The sequence below is a fragment of the Artemia franciscana genome, chromosome 5 (assembly GCF_032884065.1).
Source record: "Artemia franciscana chromosome 5, ASM3288406v1, whole genome shotgun sequence".
In the NCBI taxonomy this organism is placed as follows: Eukaryota; Metazoa; Arthropoda; class Branchiopoda; order Anostraca; family Artemiidae; genus Artemia; species Artemia franciscana.
In genome coordinates this window covers 7,441,366-7,463,926 of record NC_088867.1, presented here as the reverse complement: position 1 = coordinate 7,463,926, position 22,561 = coordinate 7,441,366, and the positions used below count along the sequence as shown (strand labels likewise).

The following is a 22,561-nucleotide window of genomic DNA, read 5'->3' as shown; positions in this document are numbered from 1 at the left end:
CTCAAACAAAAATGAAAAAAAAAAAAAAACAAACAAAAAAACATAACAGTTCAGACAACTGAGAATAAGCCACCAAATTCATAATATTTTTTCAAGTTCCAAACTCAAACTCCATAGGTACCACCCATAAAATATCCTCCATAGATATACAAAGTAGGTAAAAATTTACGATAAAAGTAACAAATTACAGCTAAACCACTTCAAAAACACCGAACTAGGAATATTCCTCCAAGATCTTGTCCTTCCCCTATCCCCGTAAAAAAAAATCACGGATTTTACGATTTACAATATTTTCTAGTGATTTCCCCAAATACTTCTCTAATTAAATAACTAATCTAGACACAATTTTTCCTCAAAATTCACTAAAAGGTTTTATCTACAATTTTGTCTTTTATCTACTCTGTGTCTTGTAAAATATATCAAGTTCGTGTAGGTAATTTTCACTAGTTCCTTCTTGTTTTACATCTACCATTTGGCTGAATCATGTTTCCTTTAGTATGTAAATGCTAACTCAAATTGTACTCCTTTATATTACAAGTAATACGATTTTATGTAAGTTCATTCAATTATATGTTACCGTATATGTTCGAAATTCGTGAATGTAAACATTCGTCGGTTAATGTTGACATTCCTTTTTTTCTGCTTGGATTTGGTCAACTTAGCCAGTCAACTTTATCAATTTAATACAAGGTTTGATAATGACAGGTTAGGTTAGGTTTACGTTGGGTGTTTAACGTATTTCTGATATTTATAACCAAATTTAACTTAACATTCTCTAACCTAACTTTAACTTTTATCATCATAGCTTGTATAAGACCGAAAAACCTGACTCACAAAGCTAACTGAATCTAAGCAGAGAAAAAGGAATTTCAGATACTCACCGGTAAATGTTGGCATTAACCAGAGTCGGGATATTCACAGTAACATATATATAATATATATATATATATATATATATATATATATATATATATATATATATATATATATATATATATATATATATATATATATACATATATATATATATACAAATATATATATATATATATATATATATATATATATATATATATATATATATATATATACATATATATATACAAATATATATATATATATATATATATATATATATATATATATATATATATATATATATATATATATATATATATATATATATATATATACATATATATATATACAAACTGATATATAATTTTCCTAAAATGCAATTTTAGATAAAACCATAAGTGCCTTGGTTGAATTTGATCAATTTGGCTTCTGAATGGCCACTATAAGAAATACACCTCTATTAAGTGACCTTATAATATTTAAAATAGTAACAGAAATAAAATACTACCAATTATCACGCAAAGCTTTTTCATTTTCATTATTACCAGCCCAAACAATAATGGAAGGATGATGTTGGAGACGACGGACTTGATGACGAATTTCTGCAGAAACGGTGGAGAGAAACCAATCTTTAGATGGATACATGGAACAGGCAAACATAAAATCATGCCAAATTACTAATCCCAGTTCATCAGCTGCCTAAAATAATTAACTGATAGAATTAAGTGAAGTTCTGACATGAGACGAATATCTTAAGCAACCACATGCCACATGTTCCGATGAACAAAAAAAAATATTGAAAATAATTCAAACTGCCTTACTACTCCAAATGCCATAAAAACAAATTGCCCAGCTACCAGGAAGAACTTTTTTTCAAAATTGAAAAATGAAAGATTGGGACGGCCATGATATATTTCATAAATGTTTAAGAACCTATACGACATCAGATTATTGAATATGGGTATAAACCACATCAACAGAGAACACCGTATCCACACTATTCAACAGAATAACATCGCAAAGATTATCCAGAAATGTTAACGAGCTTTATGTCATAAGTGCCTCATTCTTTTATTTTAGTAAAAAAAAAATTAAATTTTCCAAAAGCCATAAAATTCTTTTTCATCGTTTGCTATTTTTGCTTCTGGTAAAAAATATTTTTAAAAAAACGCAGGTTTTAGTATTTTTATTTTGCTCTTTATGGCTATTTCTTGCCTTTCATACTTCTTGCCTTCAAATTTTTTACAATGAAGCCGAAGTAAAATTGAACTTTGGAAATGGCATTTGTTGTTAAAATCTAGACATGGCGTTATATACTTCGCTGTTAACAGCACGTTGCGTGGGGAGGGGGTGCTAAAGACTTCAAAAAGGCACATTCTCTGTGTGGGACCAATTCAACCCTCCCATCATATAGATTTAAGTCCTGGTAGGATACCAGTCAAAGCATGATTCAACACAACCATCTTTTTGGTAAAAAGTTAGCAGTAGTGATTTCCAACTGGATGCGTTGGAGGGGCTAAAGGAAAACCATTATGGTCCTCTAATCACACAGACTGAAGGATTTTTTTATGAATTAAAAAAAAACAAGTTGCAATAAGCCATCTTTCCTGCTAAAAATCGGTAGAAAACTAGGGTTCCAGCAGAATTTGGGCCTCTAATCAAACATATTGAAAATTTTGCTTGCTACTGACTGAAACAAGGTACAACATGCCTAGAATATTTTTTTCTGAGGGGGGGGGGGGAGTCCACTATTATGCAGTCATTAAAAACAAACGCACACGCAAAATTTAGGTTCAATAGGATCACTGCATGTGAGTGAAAGATTCCACCCGCACAGACAAAGTTCAGTAGAAGTTTAAAATAGCAATGTTGACAATTGGTTAATTTTGATTAAGATTAGATTAAGTTTTGGATTATTATTCAATTAAGTTCTAATTTTTTTCGATGAGTTTTCAAGAAAATTATAACGGATTTTGTTCTTAATGAGACATGTATACCGAAAGCAAATTTAGTTCGTTGGTTTAATCTCACGAAATTTATTTTTTCTTTTAATCAATTAGATTTGGTTTTTTATACAAATTATATAAAAAAAGGCTTGACTTAAATACAAAAAAAAACTTAAAGAGCACTAAAAATAAAAGCAATAAACTTTGACCAATATATCCACTCGACATCCACTAGACCATTTCAGCGTGTAAGATAATGGCGCTTTCACAATAAACCGCAAACCTTTCACACTAGCGTAACTTAAGATTATGTTAAGTTACGTAACCTTATGGGGCATATTTTTCGAATAACGAAGTAGATTTTAGCTCTACATAGAGTTTGATGCTACTTAAGTTTATGTTGCGTCATGAAAAGACAACATTGACTCATATGGTTAAGTTATTTCTAAATTTCTTTTTTTTTGGAGGGAGTGTCTCGTATTCTTGAAATGTCTGAAGCGATTATTCAGGTCATAATTCAGTGAAATGTGGTAATATTTAAATTGTGCTGCCAATGAAGAAAAATATTCATCAAATTGCTCGGTAAGTTTGTTGTTTTTGATTTTCCAAAAGTTAACGAGACACACAAATGTGGCATCGAACAACATCTTATAGTGATAAGACCAAATGTGCACTCAAATATGCTTTATGTACCTGAATATACACCGAATATTATTTTTCATTAATAAAGTAAACGGTAACAGAATCTAATATTAAATTAATAATAAACAATAACAACTCATAATAAAAATAATAGTAGCTTAAATAGTAACTAAATAGTAGTTTAAAATAAACTAATTATAACTAAACTAATAGAATCTAATGATAAACTTACAAATCTAATAGTAAGAACCTGTAATAGTAAACAAGAATAAAACCTTTCATTTTCATTTCCTTCAATCAGTTTAATTTCAGATTTATAAGTGTCTTTGTTGCCGTTGAGTTGAAAAATCCACTATATTCATCCAGAATTCAAGGGAAGTGTTGAAAGCATCCAACTTGCTACTACAACATCGGACCAGAAATTGTAGCACTGGCAAAACAATCTTTTCGAAAAGAGATTAATAGTAAGAAGTGTCTAAGAAAACAAAGGGTAAGATACAAGCTATAAAGCCCCACTAGAAGTCCTTCTAATCTTCTTATTACTTTGAAATACCAATTCAAGAGCTACCTAAATTAAGGGTACTGCGAGCAAGGATACTATAAATTAAGGTACTACAAGATACATTGCCACTCCTAGATTACAAAAAATCTTTTATGGATTTTTTATTGAAAAACATCTTTTTCTGGTATTTTCTTTGAAAAACGAAAAACAACAACAAAATTACCCCCTAGATTTTGAACGATACGTGTTAAACCACCTCCCTATTATTTGCATGAATTGGCTTGACTACTTCGACTTTAATTTTTTAAACTCCTTCTAGTAGGCTATTTAAAAAACGATTATAAGAATTTATGAAGCCAAACAACAGCAGGGGGGGGGAGTTTGCACCAGACAACTCCCACTTTGAAAGGCCCTGATATTATTACATAAAATTATGTTAAGAGACTAAGATAGCTTACATTTGCAGTAAAAAAAAAAAAAAAAAAAAGCTTCGTTGTTGCTCAATGACCGACATCAAAGTTTACCTGGTAAAACTCAGCTGCTTCAAACATCCCTCCTCCCCAAATTCTGAGTGTATTATGGTTGGCTTCAGCTGCAGATCGAACCAAAAACCGTAGTTTTTCTGGCGTAGAGTTTTCAGGCAAAATGTGGCTGGGTATCCAATTGGATCCTTTGAGGAATATGGGCACGGAATTGATCTTGAAATAAAACGATAGTCCTAAAAATGAAGATGGAAATTATATTAAAGTCAAAGATGCTCCATAAAATTCAATAGATAGAAGATTATATTTCATCAAGCATATTTTTAAAGTAAAAAACAACCCTTAGACTTTTTATTTATTTAACATGTCTCTCGATTCAATATTATCGTTCCACTTGTAAGTGAAAATAGAGGTTGCCATCCGTATTGAAAAATAGTAATAGAGATACAATTTTCCTTTCACATATTTTTTTTTCTAGCAGTTATTTCTAGGGCTTTTACACTTATTTTCTTTTGTGCTGTCAATTCGGATGCTAGTCAAAGAGGTAGCATCTTAAATTACTACTAAAAGACGAAAGCCATAAAGACAAATTTGACGGAAAAACCAAATGAGAGGACGCAAACTGTAGCATATGTTATAATAACACTTGCTGTCAAGTAGTTTTTCGGCAAGAACAGTAAGATAACTGGGAAGTACTCGAGAAGAAAAAAAGATAAACGGTTAAATAAAAAAAAATGTATGAACGAACCAAAAAATGCTCACATATTCTAGGTAGTTTAAATCTAGATAAAGGTATTACAATAAGATTTTGGATAAAGATGGCTCTTAATTAACTAATAATATTTACCATTAAAGTGCCAAGGACATCAGAATGAAAACATTTTCGCCCCCCTGGCAAAATCTACAGCTTTATTCATTCCTGAAAACCGGGATTTTCTACTATTTTAGTTTGATTGTTATCAAACAGTTCGTGGTAACGAACTGTAAGTAAAGAGGTACCCAGCTGAATAGTAACCGAAACTCTAAAAAACAGAATTTTGATAAACGCAGATTCATCAAAAGAATTTGATTTTTATGCTGACTTCAAATATTTAAGTTTCATCAAGTATAGTCTTACATATCAAAAGTTACGAGCCAGAGAATATTTACCTTATTTTTGAAAAAAATATGGAAACACCCCTTAAAAATCATAGAATCTTAATGAAAATCACACCATTAGATTCAGCGTATCAGAGAACCTTACTGTAGAGGTTTCAATCTCCTATCTGCAAAAACGTGTAATTTTGGATTTTTTTTTCTGCCAGAAGAAAGATCATGGATGTGTGTTTATTTGTCTTTTTTTTCTTCTCAGGGGTGATTGTATCGACCTAGTGGTCCTACAATATCGCGAGAAGGCTCATTAGAACGGAAATTAAAGTTCTAGTGCTCTTTTTAAGCGAACAAAAAAATTGGAGAGTATCTAGGCCCCCTCCCACGCTAATTTACTACTTTTATTTTCTTAACATGTTTTCTTTAGATGCGTCAACCATAGCAAATGAACCTTTTTGATTCTTTGTCCATATCTGTAATTTTGTTCAATGAAAAATAACTAGTAAATTTACACACATTCATATAATTTAGATAAAAAGGCAGTGAATAAATCACTTAATGTTTTTTTTTTTATGCTCGTTCTAAATTCAGTAGTTTGTTGCCTGGAAGTGGAATTGGCATAGTTGAAGATACCAACATTTCAAGAAAAATGTGGTTGAATGTTTGCCACCTTGCAGAACAGATATTGTTAAAGTAAAAAATGCAAAAAAAATACATGCTAAAAAGCATGGCATTATAAAGGGATGGTAAGAATCTCCAAGCAAAATATCAAACAGTTTTGGTGTAAAACTAAGTAAAACTTTAAAAGAAATTCAAATATAATGTAGCAGCAAATGGATAACAAAAGAATGTTAAGAGTCAAAATTTTGAGATAGCCATTTTGTTCAGCATAGTCCAAAAATCTAAGGGATATGTCTTTGAGGATAACTTGATCCCCCAAAGCCCCCAGGGGAAGGGCTGCAAGTTGTTAACTTTACCAAATGTTTACATATAGAATTGGTTATTGGGAAATATATCGACGTTTCCAGGGGAATTTTTTCGGGTGGGGGGTCAGGAGGAGAAGGTTACGTGGGACGACATTTTCCAGCATCATTTAAAAAGTAATCAGAAATTAAATATAAAAAAACAAGTTTTTTCATCCAAAAGTAAGGAGTAACATTAAAACTTAAAACAAACATAAATTGTTACGTATATGAGGGGGTTTGCCCCCCTCGTCAATACCTCGCTTTTTATGCTAAAGTTTTTTTAGTACTTTTAAAAGAGCTATTCATTCTAATTAAACCCTTTGTGATTCAGGGGCGATTCTTAAAGAATTGGAACAAAATTCGAACTTCAGCGTAAAGTACGAAGTATTGACAAGGGAGTGAACTCCCTCATATACGTAATAGTTTCTGTATGTTTTAAGTTTTAATGATGCTCCTTACTTTCAGTTGAAAAAAACTAGTTTTTTTATTTAATACATCTATTAAGATCTGCCTCATTGCGTAAATTATCTCCATTACTGCCACTTTAGATCGTGAAGTGAAAAAAGTGGAGATTTTCCCTGTTTGCACAAAAATCCGAACGGAACGATTGTACGGCCCAATTTACGTGTATCAGAGTCAAGTATTTCAGTAATCAATCGGCGGTACAATTATTTACTATTGAACAAACATAGACTAGCAAGAATATTTCAAAATCAAAGAACAGCCACGTTTTTCGAATAAGAAAAAAAAGGATTCTATTGATTGTCAACTAAAGAGATAAATATAACAAAAAAGAATAGCGCAACTGGTCATTCTGAAAATATTATCCTGTAGGCAAACCAATTAGTTAGTCTTTGAAGTGTCCAGTCACTCTGAAGTGCTAAGTGACTATATAGTAACTTTTTTTTACCCAGTTTCGCAACAGCATCTACTAGATCAAGCATCTAATGATAAAAAAAAATTCGCTCATTTTCTGCTGATTTTTCATACACGTTCTTCATTTGTAAACTTGGGGCCATCTATGTGTTATAACCGCATTCCTGCAACGAACTTATTTTTTATTAAAAATTGAGTTCCTGGGTTTTCCTGTTTTTAAGATATATATTGTAAAAATTTCCACCTAATCAATCTAAAAAATCATATTTCATTTTTAGTGTCCTTGGCACTTCAATGATGTTGAGCTTTGGTAAATGAGTATATTAGATGGAGAATATACTTTTCTAGAAGAAAATTTATAACCATTTGGCTGCTTGATTGACACAATGAATAATTAACCACTTCACACCTGATAAGTATCTGACCACGAATTTCAAATTTCTGACCCATTTTTGGTTATGTCTTTCACGTTTTCAAGGTGAAATTTTTCAGGGGGGGGGGCTTCCAAAGCCAAAACTATTTCTCAAAATAAGCAGAGGTAAAAGGATAGGTTTTCTTAACTTCAAATTATTTGTTTGTTTATTTGATTGATAGATAGATTAATTAAAATAAAAATAAAACGCAAGGCAAAATACTGGACAGCATCCTTTCAATACTGCAAAAATATTTCTAGGGTTGAACGGTGACTCAAGAGGGTGGGATCTGAAGCTGGAAAAGGCTGCTACTATGAGCTACTCATAGCAGCATAGAGCCACCTGGGGTCAACATAGCTGTGATAGATCCTCTTCTGTCCTACTCCAGTCGCACCCTCACTCTTTAATCCCTCCTCTAAAGTTCCAACTCCTATCAAACTTCTTCAGATTTTTTTAAACGACTCCTTTTTGTACTTTTTGAGTACATTCTTTAAAACTTCACACTCAGCAAAAGTATTGCATTAAAAATAACTTTCAAAAGACTTATTAAAATAATATTCAAGTCTCCTGAAAGTATAGATGTTTTTTATCATAGGCAGTGCAATAGCGCTGTCTAAGTAAAGATTGATATAAACACAACGAATTCTTTTTTTATTTATTCTCTTTTGATTTTTTTAGACCAGGACATTTCATACACAAAGAGTTCTCGTAAAAAAATTCGAAAAGAGTTCATTCGATTGGAAATTGGAAGTTCTAGAAACCTTTTTAACAAACCAAAAGTGATTGGACGGCAATGAGCCTCCTCCCCCACACCCATCATTTCCCGAAACACATCAGATCAAAATTTTTAGATGGCTATTTTGTTCAGCGTAGTTGAAAGGTCCAGTAATTATGTATTTAAGGATAACAACCTCACACAGCCCTGAGGGCAAGGTCAATATGCTATAGTAGTTGCCCGTTATTGACATAAAAGGTTTTTATGGAAGGAGTGTTCATATAAACTTCAGAGGTGGCTCACTGGATTGGAAATCAGAAGTTCTAATGCCTTTTTTAAAAATTAAAATTGATCGAAGGGCAAATAACCCTCCCCCATGTTCCGTTTCCCAAACGTCCAATGGAAATTTTGAGATAGCTATTTTTTTCAAAATAGTCTAAAGATCATGCAAAAAGGCCAAGGGGGTTAAAAACAACCCCTCAGAACTTGGGGGCAAGGGTTGTAAGTTATGCCTCAGGGGCATATTTACTTATTACGGAAGGGATGATCACATAAAATTTAGAGGATGCTCTTTTAATTGGAAATTGAAAGTTGTAGTTCCCTTTTAAGAGTGAAAAGTTATGGAGGGCAACCAGCCCTCCCCAATACGTCTTCTTTTTCCCAAACGCATCTGATCGGCATTGTCAGATAGCCAACAATGCCTCCGGGGTTACCGCAACCCATTAGAGCTTTGGAGCTCTAAAGGGTTGTTACATAATTTCCCCCCCCCCCAAAAAAAAAAACTATTGCAATTTTGAGATATCTATTTCCTTCAGTATTGTTGAAAAGCCCAGCAATCATGCCTTTGGGGACGTAAAACCCCTTCTTCGCCTTCCAAAGCCCTCAGGGCAAGGACTGTAAGTCAAGCAATTTTTAATAGAATACGTTATTGAGAAAAGTATGCATTTTTGACCTTTACTTTCCAAAAAGACGAAGTGTATTCCAGTGAGCCTTTCAGATAATGTTGAACTAAATTAAATCACGTTTAAAACACGGTTGTCAAAAGGATGTAACTCAGTAATGACTGAGTTTACTATTCTGGACTTTCAGGAAATGATAAGGGAGATGATCAATTGACCAAAAAGGCAATATTTGCACGCTCTACAACCACCACCAATACTACCGCTACCACTACTATAACTAATAATACTACAATTACAATATTGAGGGGAAGTTTGAACTAAATAAAAAAAAACACACAATGTGCATGCACATTGCTAAAAGAGCGTTTCTCACGAACAGGTTTGTGCATTAATCTGGAACTTCCAGAGAATGATTAAAGGGGAAAATCAATTGACCAAAAGGCACTATGCGCACGCTACTACTAATACTCTTACCATCACCACTGCTACATTTACTACTACTACTACTACTACTACTACTACTACTACTACTACTACTACTACTACTACTACTACTACTACTACTACTACTACTGCTACTACATTTACAATATTGAGAGGAAACACGAACTAGATCAAAAGACACTATTTGCACAAACATGGTAAAAAAAAAACGGCATAAGGGTTGTCAACCCTACCCAAGTCAATTTTTGCTTGTTCTGAGCTTGACTCGGATATTTATCATGATTTCTATTGGTTTTAGGTTTCGTTTATTTATTGATGATGATTTGTTGTAGTTTTACGCTTGGAAGATTATCTGACTTTATTTCTGCTCATTATTGGTTTAATGGAGCTCTTTACTTTTCTTTGACAACTGAGAACTTGTTTTGTGACAAAACTTTTTTTTTAAATTAATCATAAGCAAAAAAACAATAATAATGCTTAAACAAGTAGATGTTGCCCATATAAGGAGGGGGCAACTAATTTACTGTAGTCAGTAATTTTATTAGTCTCAATTGATTTTGATCAGTTTAGCCAACAATGCGGTCAGTGTGTTGCGGGGCACAAAAATGACTAAAAGGCCTTGATAAGTTGTCATTTAAAAAAAAAAAGTTTAACAACACAGCATTTACTTATTTTTAGAGATTTTTATAAAGAGGAGGGAATCTTTCCTCATTAACTAAACTTATAGTTTTAGTTTTTTTCGTAAATAAATTACAGCCAAAAAAGAAAAACATTAAAAAAATATCAAGTTTCGTCATGAAATGACCTCTGGTGATTCCAATACAGAAAGAAAGGTCCTCAATCTTGAATTTCTTGCCTTAATGAATAAGTAATGTTTAAAAAAGTAGATATTTACTTTGAGTGCTCCTAGGAACCTAGTAAAATATTCAACAGCTTATCTTTTACGTCATCTTTTCCTTTAATCGCTTTCTTTTTCTTTTGTCTCTTTTTATTTCAACTTTTTAAGTTTAAAAATTATTCATCTTTTTAAAAACCAAATGCGTCGTTTGCATGAATGGCAAAGGCAGTGTTTGAAAATCCGAATTCAGCTTTTAGTCACTGATAAATTACTGAAGATCATAAATATTTTCTTAAAAAGGGAAAAGTAACAAGTGATTCTAAAAAACTTAAAAAAAAGTGTATAAAAAAAAGGTGATAAGAGTGAGTGTAGTAACCATAAAGGCATCAGCTTTGTTTCCATAGGAAGCAAATTACTTAGCATAATGATATTTATTAGAGTAAGAGATGTTGTAGATGAAGTTTTAAGAGAAGAAAGTTGTTATTTTAAAAAGCAGAGAGGATACATCACCCAAATTTTCGCTTTAAGATTAATAATTCAGAAGTGTCTGAATTAGCAAATCATTTAGTCCTTAGTTTTACAGATCACGAACAGGGGTTGGAGTCAGCAAATAGAAGAGCTTTAATAAAGGTTAAATCCTTGTATGATATACCAGATAAGTATATTCAAGAGATTAGCCTTATGTACGAGAACAATATTGCTGCAGTTAAGAGGTGAAGTGAGGTTAGTAGCTGATTTGGTGTTCAATCAGGAGTTGTATTCTATCCCCATTTATAAAGATTATTTTGATGCCCTTAATCTTAAGGAACACGACAAAATCTAAGTGCAAGTATGGAATAAACGGGAAGGGAAAATATCCTAGACTTCGACTACACAGATGATTCGATTGCCCTATATAAAAACTTTAGCAAACCGAATGAATTTTGGAGGTTTTGAGAGTCCAGGAGGGAAGAATAGGTTTTAGAGTTAACTTTATAAAGATTAAGTTGCTTAGACTATGAATAAATGAAGGTGAAGACGTGATATTGGGTAACGAGAAGATCTATCAAGTGGATTATTTCACTTAACTAGGTAGTATTACAAGCTCTTCCTCCATCGGGATGGAGGAGGAGCGTGCGTAGCTACGTTTGCCGCAGGCAGCTTGGTGCTGCAGTGAGTTGCTAGTAGTAGTAGTAGTAGAATCATTAGGAAATACGGTAGATTGCGTACAGACCTAAAAAGTAGAACAGTCAAGGCACAGTGTTTTTTTTTCACAGTTAATACAAGTTTGAAAAAATAGGAAGATTAGTCTGCGAACCAAGATTAGCATATTGGAAGGTGTGGTAATGACAGTGGTCAAGTATGGCTCTGAAATAGAGGGGACTTCGTAAGGCAGAGGGTGATTTGTTAAATGTTTCCCATCAGAATTGCCTGCGATAGTTTTGGGTACCCGTTTGACTCGCTGCATGTCAAACGACAAGCTATACGAAAAATATGGTTCAATCCCACTCTCTAGGGCGATATTTAAAGACAAGTTGAGTTGGCTAGGACACGTTTCATAGATGACATCCTGTCAAAATTTGTTCCTACTGACCATTGCATCTGTGTCCAAACAAAAAGCAGGTCGTCTCTAAATGAGATGGGAAGAGGTCATAAGCAAGAATTTAAAAGATATTGTCAACTTCATGGACGAGGATAAAGAGTGAAGCTTTGAATATAATGAGGTGGAAGAGGAGTGTGCGCAGCTATGCTGGCCTCAGGCAGCTTGGTTCCGCAGAAAATTAGTGTTGATAATAGCAGTATCGGTAGTTTTTGCTTCCAATAGAAAAGGAAATTATTTCAATTTTTGTCTGATTGAATGGTGGAAAATATACATCTTAGTACTATAGCCTGTTGTTGGGCAGTTTTCAGGATATTCTATGATACACTATTAAAATTTAAATACTTTTTTTCCATTCACTTCTCAATCTCCAAGTTCTCCAAAATAAATATAGATACAAAAGAAATAAACATTCATACACAAACAGAACAAGAAACTATATCAGCCTAGAAAGCTACAAAATAACTAATAGAACATTTATTACATTAAAATAATTTATTTACTTCATAGAGAAAGCAATATATGGTTTTATATAATAAAAAACCACAAAATAAATAATATTTACTTTAATATATATTTTAATAAATGACAGAATAATGTAATAAATTAAATAAATCATAGAAAAAATACATTGGACAAACAAAAAGTAAAATTTAGTTGAAAATAAAGTAGAATAAAAAACAAAACAAAATAAATGGGGTAGACTTAAATGTGCAAAATGCGAAGAAAAAGAGAAAATGTTTGTCAACTAGCTAACACGAATACAATCAAAACCAAAAAATAGACAGCTCTTCATAAATACTAGTTTGAGAATATATCGGGTGTTAAGGAATGATTTTTTAGGTACGAAGAAAATAAGAATACTACTAGATTATTGGAAAAACCATACTTGCCCCTGCTCCAAAACTAGGTTGAGAGTTTTTGTCAATTTGTTTGAATATTTTGTCACTACTGAATTTAGAACAATACACCCCTTTTCTCAGACGAAAAAAGGTAAAAAAGTTATTTTTATAGCCCCTTGATATGAAACTGCGAGAGTCTAATAACATACAATGAAAATAAAAGCTTGTTTACTTTATTTTATTTTCAAATTTAAAATTCAAAGTTTACCATTTAAAATTAAAATATTTTCGAACTTTTCCTGACAGTACAATTATGCACACTGTAAAGAAAAAAGAGAGAAAGAAACAAATAAACTTAGGAAAATTGATAAAATACTGAAAACAGAATCACCTTGGCCATCCACCTCCTCAGCTGTTTGAACCAGCTCAATCGTTCGGAATCCAAATAGAAAGTTCTTAAAAGCAACATCTCGAGTAGTTTGTAGAGTAACAGACATGTCATAAAGACGCTGGCTACCATATCCTCTTGGCCACCATAGCTCAGGCGTAACGTCAACATTCACTGTTACTTCAGTGCTGCACTCTCTAGATTCAGTCTCTGCAAACGTGTAGAATTCGATGGTTTCTTGAATCTGAAGATCTTTGACCTAAAATGAAATAAAAAATTGACTAAATAATATCTGACATGCTCTTAAAGAGATGTGGGCATTATCAGAACGTTTTGAACAGATTACACAATTTCAACCATAACTTAAAGCCAAGAAATTTCCAAGGGTGGATTTCCACACGATTTCCCGGGGTGGAGAGTCTCGTTTACTCAAAATAGTTTGGTAAACTGAGTCAAGTTTTGAGTGTCTATGACTCAAGTGACATACTAAACGCGTATTTTGACCAATAAAGTCAATACTGATAAAAATAATGCTCTTCAGTTATTTATTTTTATTTTAAGTACGCTAGCACTCCACCATGTACTAATAAGTTTGTAATGATAATAAAAGCATATTTTAATTAAGCTTCTTAATCACGGTAATTCAATTGTTGTAATTTAATTTCCATGCAAATATCTTTGGGGGTGTTAGGTCACAAAGTGGGGTGGGTGTCTTTTGGTTTTGCTGTTATTGATGGTAACGGTATTCATTGACTTATTTTTATACACTGGATATTCCCCAAAGATATTCCCCAAAAATAAATAGCATTTTCCACAAATTATATAAGAGCCTTTTGTCGTCAAGACCTACCAATTGTTTTAGAAGCTGATTGGACTATTTCCTTATTAAAATTCACATAAGAATATTCTCCACATACAAAATAATGACTCAAGTGACATATCAAAAGACGTTGAGTACCAAATTTCCTTGGCCACTATGGCCATCCACAGCGTCGGCATTAACTACCACATGTCTGCTGCATAATTTTATTTCTGTCTAGCTACCACTGAATACCAACTACCTGACTACCAAATAACAAAAAGCGTCATAGTCGAATAGCTGTAACAAGCATTAATTATTCTACTGAATTAACGGACACAGGCTATCACAAAAAAGATGACAAGCAAGTCCTCTTGGCCACCATAGCCAGGACAAAAGTCAACATTGAGCCTGAAACCATATTTATTGTACTGTGCAATAATTTGGTTGTCGACGTATTTTAATCATTTATACCCCCTCTGTGTGTTACAAAAAAAGGCTGTAAGAATTCTAACCAATGATTTGTCTTGGAGTTCGGTAATATCTTTGTAGATCCAATAGAAGATTTTACCATTTTTTGGTTTGCTTACTTTTTATGTAAATTTGTTTATGTGTAAATTCTTTTCTAATTTGTTCCTCCTATGTTTTTCGGACTTTTATAAGAAAAGGGAACATAGTTATGAAACAAAAAATGTTGAACTGGTTGGAGGACCTGTTCCTACTACCTCCAGATCTAAGTTTCCCATGAGATACAAAGACCGTGAAGTCTCTAACAGACTTTGAGAAGAAGTAAAGAGTAAGAAGGCCCTTGAGGAATTCCGTTCTTCTTTACGATGTATTTGTTTTAACCAATATTCTAGAGACGGATTGATCGATTGGTTTTGATGTGAGTTTATGCTTGTGAGTTGTTACAAGAAAGACCTACGTAGTGTGTAAAAGGCCATCTTACTTTTTAATTAATTTAGCTACCTGTCTTTATCTCGGAGATCCCCCAGAATCATTAAAGGCAAGAATCATATAGGTATGCAGAAACTGAATCAAAAGAATACAGCATGGAACTGACGGTCATGGAAGGATTTCTAGTTACAAATCCCTGTTATTAGACAATGAACCTAAGACAAAAGCACATGTATAGCTTATTTTGATTTTGTGGGGATGACCAATACAATGTTGACGTTATTTTTAAGAATTTCGCATTACAAATCACTATTATTAGACAATGGATCTAAGAAAACCTGACAAAAATATATGTATAGCTTATTCTGATTTTATAGGGATGACCAATACAATGTTGACGTTATTACAAAGGATTTCTTATAATGAATCTCTATTATTAGACAATAGATCTAAGAAAACCTGACAAAAGCATATGTATAGCTTATTCTGATTTTTTAGGCAAAACCAATACAATGTTGACATTATTAAAAAGGATTTCTTATTTACAAATCTCTATTATTAGACAATGGATCTAAGGAAAACCTGACAAAAGTATATGTATAGCTTATTCTGATTTTGTAGGGATGACCAATACAATGTTGACGTTGTTACTAAGGATTCCTTATTACAAATCTCTATTACTAGACAACGGATCTAAGAGAAACTTGACGCAAGCATATATATAGCTTATACAGCTCAATTGGACTATCTGCCTTGGCTTTTTTACAGAGAAGCGTCTTTTTTTGCCTTTTTTAAGGATGGGAGTTATTTGTCCAATAAAAAATGGCAAAGGGACTACACCACAAACAAGGATCATCTGAAACAGTAGTGTTAAATGTTGTTCGATTAAAGATTTACAAATCTCTACTATTAAACAATGGATCTAAGACAAACCTGACAAAAGCATATGCATGGCTTATTTTGATTTTGTAAGAATGATCAATAACTAAAAGTCTTACCTGTAAATCAATTTTCCCTGAATACTGAACATTGGCTTCAGCTGTATCCATATGAACTACTAAACGAAGCTTCCATCCCTCTGATTGCTTTTCAGTAAATACTAAAACGTCCCTCAGTTGTAGTGTATCAAATCCTTCAAGACGAATACTCTTCCTATAATTATAATCCAAATTAATGTAAACGGTATTTCTTTATGAAAAATAGGTTATAAAATGTGACTTTTTATTCCTAAATTCGCAGCGATACTTTATCTGATATACCAGTATTGTTTTACCTCGTACTACCCAAGAGATAGAAAAAATTCTGCTGAGTCTTCTGCTGAAGAATTCGACAGATAATTTTTTAGGGAAAACGTCCCGAGGAAGATGGTTCCAAATCAAAGGTCAATATCAAACGAAGGTGTTCTTCCAGTAGTCAGGTTTCGACATGTCAAACTAACTGGACCGACCTGTATGCCTTCGTGCCTATTTCATCAGTTAGGCAATGGCAAACATCACAAACCTCAAAAACAAGAAGAATAATAGGAAATTCTTTTTGCAAGACAGTGGAAATATAATTAGAATGAATATTTCGGCCCATGTCCAAGGGCCGTCCTCAGCAAAACATAAATATATAAGAAGAAAGACTTACAACAAGATACAACCCATATAACTAAAATGAAAAATTTTCTAAAAGGATGCGCTGAAGCATCCTTACTTCAGCGAAGCTCAACCAGGACTGATATAAATTGAGATAACACAGGGCAATTCATTGAAATGAAAGAGTATGATTAAAAAAACGTTTTTAGTGCTAACCTTGCTTTTTTGGCTGCTGATCTTAAAGGTCTATTTCTGATTTTCAATTTATTGGTAAATACAATATACAGATTATAATGTGTGCAGACTTTTTTAAGATTCGTGGTTATTTTTGGGATATATGGGAGGTAAATTATGTTAGAGGGCTTATCTGGATTCTCACATGGTAAACAACAATTGATTTTACGGGAGTGTCTTTTCAGTCTACGGTTAATTGTATTATTGATAAATAAAAGAGGATACCCATTTCGAAAAAGTATGTCCCAGATAAAGTCTAGCTCTGCTGTGATGTAGAAATCAGAATGAATGTTTAGAACACGATCGAAGAGCGATATAACGACAGCTCTTTTAACTTGTGGGGGATGATTTGATTCAAAATGTAAATATCTATTATTTTTTGTTGGTTTTCTGTAAATAGTAAAATTGACTTTATCTAAGCTACTAGTACTTAGCAATAAGCCCTCAAACATAATTTACCTTCCATATATCCCAAAAATAACTACAAGTCTTAAAAAGTCTGCACAAAAATTATTCTGTATATTGTATTTACCAATAAATTGAAAATCATAAATCTCCTTTATTCTGGTCTCACCAAAGAGGAGTCTATCAAATACTATGCGATTGTGGTAAATTCTATGTAGGTAGAACTCACTAGAAGTTAGAGAAACGCCTACAAAGCATAAAGATGATATAACCAAAGCTCTAAATCCTAATATTGCTAATGTTTCTTTTGATTCTGCTTTAAGCAGTCATGTGTTTAAAATCCTAGCCACAAAATAACTTTTTGAACAATCCGCCCTTATAAGCAGTGACCTAGACATAAAGCAAGTAGTTCAAGAAGCAAAATCAGACTTACGATTAATAATAATATTTCCTTAAACAGGGACTTGGGAGAATATTCACAAAACGCTCTATACACAAATTTAATTAAAAACAATTTAACAAAATCTTATAAAAAAACCAATATATATTAACACAGAACCTGTCACAAATAGACTTATGAGATCAGCAGCCAAAAAAGCACGATTAGCACTAAAAACATGTTTTCAATCATTCTCTTTCATTTCAATAAATTGCCTCGTGTTATCTCAATTTATTTATCAGTCCTAGTTAAATTTTGCTGAGGTAAGAATGCTGGGATTGTTTTAGAAAAATATTCATTTTAGTTATATTGGTTGTATCTTTTTGTAAGCTTTTCTTCTTATATATTTATGTTTTGCAGAGGACGGTCCTTGGACATAAGGCCAAAATATTCATTCTAATTATATTTCCACTGTCTTGCGAGAAAAATTCCCTATTGTTCTTCTTGTTTGATGTTTGTGATGGAAAGGCAACGTGGTCTTCGTCGCAACTTAGGCAATGGGGGCATCAAACGCGAAAAATTTATGGACGGAGATGACTTCATGTGCTTGTAGAAAATGGCGGTCGATGATAAATCAAACCTTTCATTGAGAGACTGGAGAGTCATGCGTAAGGATTAAACTTGCCCTGTTAAATCTTATTTGGGCCCTCTGAAGCGATTTTAGAGCATTACAATATAAGAGACAGCTCTGTTGGGTGAGAGTTAATGTAACTGGGATTTTTCACATATTTTCACAAAACTACAACTCTAAGGCTGCGACTTTCTAAAACCTAGGAAGGATTCGTGGATCTTATTTCATTTTTAAAAATGGCTGGAAAACCTGCATAAGGAATTACTCATTCGTTCCCTTTCTAATTTTGTTTATCCTTAGACTACATCATCATTATTTTTTTTCCTTTTTTTTAACATAAAAATCTAATGTGAAGTGAAAAGATTCTAAAATTTTCCTACACATTACTTATTTTTTCAAAACTACTATTTTTTTTCAAAAGTAAGAAAAGGGGCAAGAAAACAGTCGACACTTTTTTAGTAAAAAAAAAGTAGAAGACTTGCAGATATTACACCTTACCAAATTCCAACTGAGGGAAATGATGGTCCCCAATCCCATGCAAAGGAAGCTTGCATCTTCCTAATATGGTTCGCATGACACTCTCCTCTATAAGCAGGGTCCACACATTCAGGTAGCACAGGATATTCACTAGATTGGGCGTCCCATTGCTCCTTTGCGTACTGGACAGGTGACTTGAATTTGAATGTCAAAGTATTCTCCCCATCCTAAAAAGAATTATCAAGAATCATACTAATAGAAATGAATTATAAAAATTCATCGAAAAACAGTTACATAACAGTCCTGGCTGTAATTAACTCCCTGTTTAGTTATCACAATGACCGTTACAAGTTTGTAGATGATCTGTCCATAGTACTCACTTACCTAGTCGAAAACACTATCATCACAAAGCAGTTTTCAGACCAGTTATTTGATCAGCGAAAGACTGAATGGTCAAGTCATGACCTTACCATTAACGTAGACACGTCGAAGATAATTCGTTTCAACCCTCTGAAGCTGAATATAGATATACTTCTAGTGCCTTTCCCGATTGTAAACGAAAAGAAAATCTTAGGAGTAACTTTCACTAGTGACTGTAGTTTCAGTGCCCATATCAATTCAACCGTCCACAAGGCTAGTGCAAGCCTTCAGACACTTATCTAAATGAGGCGTTTTGGGTGTGATCCTGAAAGTCTTTTCCACGCCTACATGTGTTATGTTCGCATTCTGTAAAAAAAATTCTGTCCTTTTTAGATAAATCTTTCTGTCTTTTATTAGCATAGAATATTAGTTAAATCATATTCTGAAGGCTGAGGCGGATCAGAGGCTCCAATTAGGGCTCAAAGGGGGGAGCATTTGACTGATTTTTTGGCCCCTTCCCATACATTTTGAAAACTATCTTTTTTTTTGTATCCAATGAAAAAATTTCCCTCAAGATTTTGAAAAATCCTTTTACAAATTACGAATTCTTTTACGAATTTATTTCAAGTGCCTATTCTGACATCAACTAGAGATGAATTAGACAGGGATAATCCCCCGAATAAAATGTTTTTTATTTTATGGGATTCATTTGGCAGAAAATATGCTTTAAATGACTCAATAACCAGTAATATTATCAATATAATACTGGTATTTACAAATCAATATATACCAATAACACCTGATAAAAAAAAACCTGAGCCAAATAGTTTCAAATAAATGAATTACAAGCCAACAGCGGCTTCATTTCAAGTGCCTACTACGACATTAATTCGGGATGAATATGATCGGGATAATCCACCCACCATAAAATTTTAACTCACTTGATCCAAAAAATATGCTTTAAATGGTTTTTACATAATAAATTGATAAGGCCACAAGATAAAGAAGAACAGGGAATTTAGGTAGAACAAGAGGTAAAAAGGGATAACAAGACAAAAAAGCAAGCTTTTATTTGAAGTAAAAAGAAAAGATAACTTTCTAAAAAATAACAACCAAAAAAGCAAATTTTTGCTCTCTTCTTTTTTGTGTCCTTTTTCACTTATTACTGTTTTTTTTTCCTTTTTTAAGTTTATCTTAACAGTTAAAAGGGCCCCAGAGTCATTTTAGGACTAGAAACTCTTGTTTGATTTTCCAGCTACTATCTGAATGGTAAATTAGGTAGAAGAAGAAGTGACAAGACAAAGAAGTAACTTTTTACTTGAAGTAAAAAGAAAAAAAAAACAAAGCAACACTTTCGGCGATTTCTCTTTTTCAACGACGACCGCAGGTCCCGACTGAAATATTTGGTATTTTTCCTTGTCCTCACTGGCTGTGAATTTTCCTGGTTGTTTTTCTTTTACCCAACTTTTTCCCTTATTAGTAATATTCAACGACTAGTTTACACGATTCATTACTGAATTAGTTCAATGTTCAAAGGTTAGACTTGCCAGCTTAGTGTGAAGGAGACCTGGATTCAAACTACCCCGATGGTAAATTTTTTCTTTAAATTATTTTAATTTAGAGGTCGGGGGGAGAGATTGGATTTTGGAAGTTTTGAGAAGTAGGTATTATTTAAATATAAATAATATTGGGAAGTTCGTCCGGATAGGTATGAGGTATTGTGATGATTTTCTTAAATAATTACTTTTAGCGTCTTTCCAGTCTATGTTTTGTTGCTGCAATTTTTTCTCTTGTTTTGTGTATGTCATCATGGCCCAATTGGGCCTTCGTGTAAATATATCTATCTCTATCTATCTATGATGCTGACTTACTATGAGGGAATCTTTTATGTCAAACTTGTACTGCACAAACATATTGTCAGAGCTCCCGACTTGTTGATCATTCACAAATACATCAGCAACTGTGTCCAGGCCATCACAAACCAATAAGATTCTCTGCTTTTGGAAAATTGTTTCATCAACTATAAAGAATTAGAAAATTGAAATGTCAAAGGACAGTGATAATGAAATCTGATTACTTAAATTGGTTAAGTGAAAATTTACGCAACCATATATATCTTCAATAATCAAAAAAAATGATCAGGAATTTAATTTTTAACGAAAAAGAGTTTCGTTCCATTAAATCTGGAGTCTAATTTTTAATGAAAAAGACTTCCAATTGTTTGGTAGAAGTGGGCACCAAATTAAAAAAAAAGAAAAAAGAAAAGTGCACCAAAAATAAGAAAAAAAGTGTAAAACATATGGCACCAAACAGTAAAAGAAATGGCAGCTTTCATTTGAAGTTGTAGCTGTCTCTGGCAATGAAAAGGTGGTTAAAGTTAGAATTTTTATGGACAAAAAGGGTTTTCGAATTTAAACAATTAGTTTTGCATTGAACCAATTCTATGGTGCAATGCTTCATGTTCAATTCTATGAACCAAAACCATGCACCCAATTATATTTAAGTTCTAAAGACAGTGATAATGAAATCTGATTGCTTAAATTGGAAATTTATATAACCATATATATCTTCAAAATTAGGAAAAATTAGGAGTTTAATTTTTAATGAAAAAGACCTTCAATTGTTTGGTAGAAGTGGGCACCAAATTAAAAAAAAAAAAAAAAAGTGGGCCAAAAATCAGAAAAAAAAAATAAGTGTAAAACATATGGCACCAAACAGCTTAAGAAAGTGTAGCTTTCCTTTGAAGTTTTAGCTGTACCTGGAAATGAAAAGATTGTTAATGTTTGAATTTTACGGACATAAAAAGGTTTTCAAATTTAACTAACTAGCTTTGCATGTTTGTTTTCACTGTTCTATGAGGCAACACTGACGAAAATGTGGTGCTCTAAAAACGTCAGAATATTTGAAACAATCAGATTAAAATATTAGAGAATCTGTTCTAAGGTATGAATAAATACGAGATGGGTCCAGGGGGTCAGAAAAAGTTTTTATTTTGACTGACTACTGCTGCTACTAGTATTACCGCTATTACTATTAATCGTTGTACTAGCAGTACCAATACTACTACCGTGACTACTATTACAACTATACCTAAGGGTATGAAGGTGTTCTTTCAGAAGAACAACTTAATATTGATAAAGGCATTTTAAATAAAGTTTATACCATTTATTTCCAAATCTGTAACGAAGTTATGCCGTTAAAATCAACGCAGAACACCGATCATTCATCCATGTATAGCTTTGACTGACAATTAAGAATAATAACAACATATTATTCACAAAATTCAAATTAACACCCTACAATGAGATCCAATCACACCTT

At 32.7% G+C, this 22,561-nt stretch overlaps 1 protein-coding gene across 2 annotated transcripts in view; it reads right to left on the bottom strand.

Moving 5' to 3' along the window:
* Positions 1–22,561, bottom strand: part of LOC136026939 (beta-mannosidase-like) — a 71,409-nt gene that overhangs the window by 34,593 nt on the left and 14,255 nt on the right. For both annotated transcript variants that reach the window (XM_065703788.1, XM_065703787.1), the window contains exons 4-9: positions 21,112–21,260; positions 18,902–19,107; positions 16,176–16,329; positions 13,485–13,740; positions 4,473–4,666; positions 1,367–1,557 (exon numbers count right to left, since the gene is read on the bottom strand). In XM_065703788.1, the coding sequence (XP_065559860.1) occupies positions 1,367–1,557; positions 4,473–4,666; positions 13,485–13,740; positions 16,176–16,329; positions 18,902–19,107; positions 21,112–21,260 (1,150 nt within the window). The remainder of the gene's footprint in view (positions 1–1,366; positions 1,558–4,472; positions 4,667–13,484; positions 13,741–16,175; positions 16,330–18,901; positions 19,108–21,111; positions 21,261–22,561) is intronic.